The sequence below is a fragment of the Mytilus galloprovincialis genome, chromosome 1, assembly GCF_965363235.1.
Source record: "Mytilus galloprovincialis chromosome 1, xbMytGall1.hap1.1, whole genome shotgun sequence".
Classification (NCBI taxonomy): Eukaryota; Metazoa; Mollusca; class Bivalvia; order Mytilida; family Mytilidae; genus Mytilus; species Mytilus galloprovincialis.
Window position 1 is genome coordinate 68799121 of NC_134838.1, and position 3155 is coordinate 68802275.

General features: G+C 32.8%; 1 protein-coding gene across 1 annotated transcript; it reads left to right on the forward strand.

Annotated features, from left to right (window-relative positions):
* The first annotated feature begins 208 nt into the window (after window positions 1–208).
* Window positions 209–2103, forward strand: LOC143073099 (uncharacterized). Its single transcript, XM_076248793.1, has one exon. It carries the CDS (start codon window positions 400–402, stop codon window positions 2101–2103), a length of 1704 nt encoding a protein of 567 aa, XP_076104908.1. The 5' UTR covers window positions 209–399.
* Window positions 2104–3155: the final 1052 nt, after the last annotated feature.

Here is a 3155-nt window from a genome sequence, read left to right on the forward strand (position 1 = left end):
TACATGTATAATTAATTAAAATAATGGGTTAAGCCATGTTTAAAAAATGAATACTTTGAAGAGAATTTAATATTTAAGCTACAAAATTTTTATAAATGGTTACTTTTTGAATAAAAATATTTAACATCAATTTTACAAAGGAATTAATAAACATCACTTCATAACATCATCATTTAATTATTGATAATCAAATTTTAACATACCCTACCTCCCCTCATAATACTCCACTAATCTTCATATGTTATACCTTAGCTACAGTTGTGATAAATTTTATTTCTGAAATGATGACTGCATATCAGAGGCCATATCCAGGCAGTTAACATTCAAACATAATTTAAAAGTTTGCCAGACTATGGTATAGGATTACTTTGATACTGTAGACTTTGACCGTTGTTTAATATGGCCTATGCACTGCGTCCACAATCAGTCAGAAAAGCTCAAGTACAGAAAAAATGTGAACTTTGTGAGACTGACACAAAAATTCAATACAGATGCGTACAGTGTCAAAAATACATGTGTGAGAAATGTAATAAAATTCATCTAAATGTACAAACCTCTGACAAACACGAGATTATAAATTTACGGTCTTATCAGGATGCTCAGGACACCCAAACTTTTATGGTAACACAAAACATTCCTTGTGACACACATAAAAAGAAGGTATGTGTAAAGTGCTGCCTTGATTGTTTTGAACTTGTCTGTGAAGATTGTATTGATAAGACTCATAGAGAGCATCAACTAGAGGAAATAAATGAAGGCTGTGATGATGTTATCATGATGACTCAAGCTAGACTTTCCAAAGATTTGAGGTTCTGTGAAAGTGAGTCAAAACAATTACAAAGACTTAGTCAAATGTGTAGCTTATCCTATGACAACGCAAAAAAGAAAATAGAAGTAAGAGAAAAAGAGATAAATGAAGCAATTAAAAAATATGTGAATCATTTACGTGCTCAATTAGAAACCAATAAATGCAATGTCGAGAAACAGAGAAAAACATCTGAAAAGAAAATTAAAGAAATCAAAGAAATTTTAAGAGACAAAAAATCAGAATTAAAAAAATCAAAGGAGAATAACAGAGCAGACAAAATTATAACAACCATAAGAGATATTAATAATAACCTTCCTTGTTTAGAGTTCAATCAATTTCCATATCAGGCTATTGATTTCATTCAAGGGGACATAACTCCGTCAGTCTTATTTGGATCACTTCAGTCCCAACCAATTAAAAAGGACCAATCCAAAATTGACTTGAAAGTCGTCAAGAGTTATAATACAGAATTTAAAAGCGTAGATAGACTGTTAACACTGGATCACAAAACAGCATGGATCTCTAATTTTCAAGAAAATACTCTAAGTAAGATAAGCATTGATGACAACATAAGAACTGTGAAGAACATTTCAGCTCTGGCTTTTGACATTTCACTTATAGCAAGTAAAGATATTCTCCTGTCTTCTATAGACAGCACTGATGTCAACTTGTTAACAACAGATACAGGGGAAATCAAACCGTTCCTGTCTGTATCACCACTGATACCAATTGGTATACATGTCACTAAATGTAATGAGATCATACTCAGTGTTAAGGAGGTTGGTGTGAGTTTCAAGCTAACAGACAAAAGTTGTAGGAAACTTATAATCTTTGGGATGGATGGTAAAAAAAAACAATCATACGAATATAATAAACATAAACGGAGACTATTTACGTTTCCTGAGAGAATTACATCTAACGAAAACAATGACATACTGGTTATAGATAGTAAATCTAGTCATGAAGGGAGAGTGGTGGTTTTGGACAAAGTGGGACATATAAAGTGGATATATCAGGGAAATCTTCAAATTAATTCAGGAGAGAAACTATTCAACCCTTTGGATATAGTGTCAACGTCAGTTGGACATGTAATAGTGTGTGATGTTTTCATACATGCACTACATGTTCTGTCAGGACAGGGAGATGTACTGACATGTACGTTTATGGAAGATCAGGGGATACTATACCCATGGTCACTGGACATTGATACCAGCGGACAATTATGGGTGGGGTGTGAATCTGGAGATAGTAAAACATGTGATGATAACCTTCACATTGTGAAGTTTTCGACGTAGTTCTTAATGTACATTATTGATAATATCATTTAAAGATTATCTGTCTCTGATTTTATATTTTTGAAATAAAGTCCTTTCAATCACATGTGTGGAGTAATCAAATCACTTGCCATAAATATTGATAGATAATTATAAAAAAAATATCAAACCATGCATATTGGCGAAAGAAACAACCTGATTTTTATCAAAATTCAAGACTTAAGAAAAACTGGATGTTTTGCCTAATCAATGAATGTATTGTGCATGTTGCGGAAAGCTACCATTATCTTAAAAAAACCTTATTAAAACCGAAATTATCAGTATACCGGCATTAACATTTCGTACGCCAGACGCGTGTTTCGTCTTTAAAAGACTCATCGGTGACTGCTCGAATAAAAAAAACTAAAAAAAGAAAATAAAGTGTGGGGTGGAAGAGCATTGAAGACTCAAACGTCCGATAGGATGTGCCAAATACTGCTAAGGTAATCTATTCCTTATGCAGACAATCATGAGTATTTAGAAAAATTCAAAGCTTTATAAACAGTTAATTCATAATTATGAATATATCAATGATAAGTCATGTCAACACAAAAGTGACGACTCTCAAATTGTATTAAAAGGTGTGTTGCGGAAGTAAAGTGAGAGGTAACTAAAGTGCTGACAATCATATTTTCTGAAGCCATAAATATCTGTCTATAATTTAGCTCATTATTGAAGACCGAGCAGAGTAAGCTGTCTCTATTGATGGTCCCATTTGTCTTCAAGATATGATTTTCAAATCAGTCCAAAAAAACCAACTATCATGATTTATAGGACGACCTAATATGCTTCTATATTTTTTACCAAATGGTCTTTACGTACATTCTCCGAGGTCATGTTTTCAAATCGATAAAATAACACAGCATCATGGCCTCATATCTTATTTAACAGAGTATAAATACAAGAACATAAAATTGAGAATGGAAATGGGGAATGTGCCAAAGAGACAACAACCCGACCATAGAAAAAACAACATATTTGTAGTGTATCTGACCTATCGCATTTTAATGACGACGATAAAGGACGGTCCAAGT

Coding starts and splice junctions, on each gene's coding strand:
- LOC143073099 (XM_076248793.1), top strand. CDS start 400: ATGGCCTATGCACTGCGTCCACAATCAGTCAGAAAAGCTCAAGTACAG.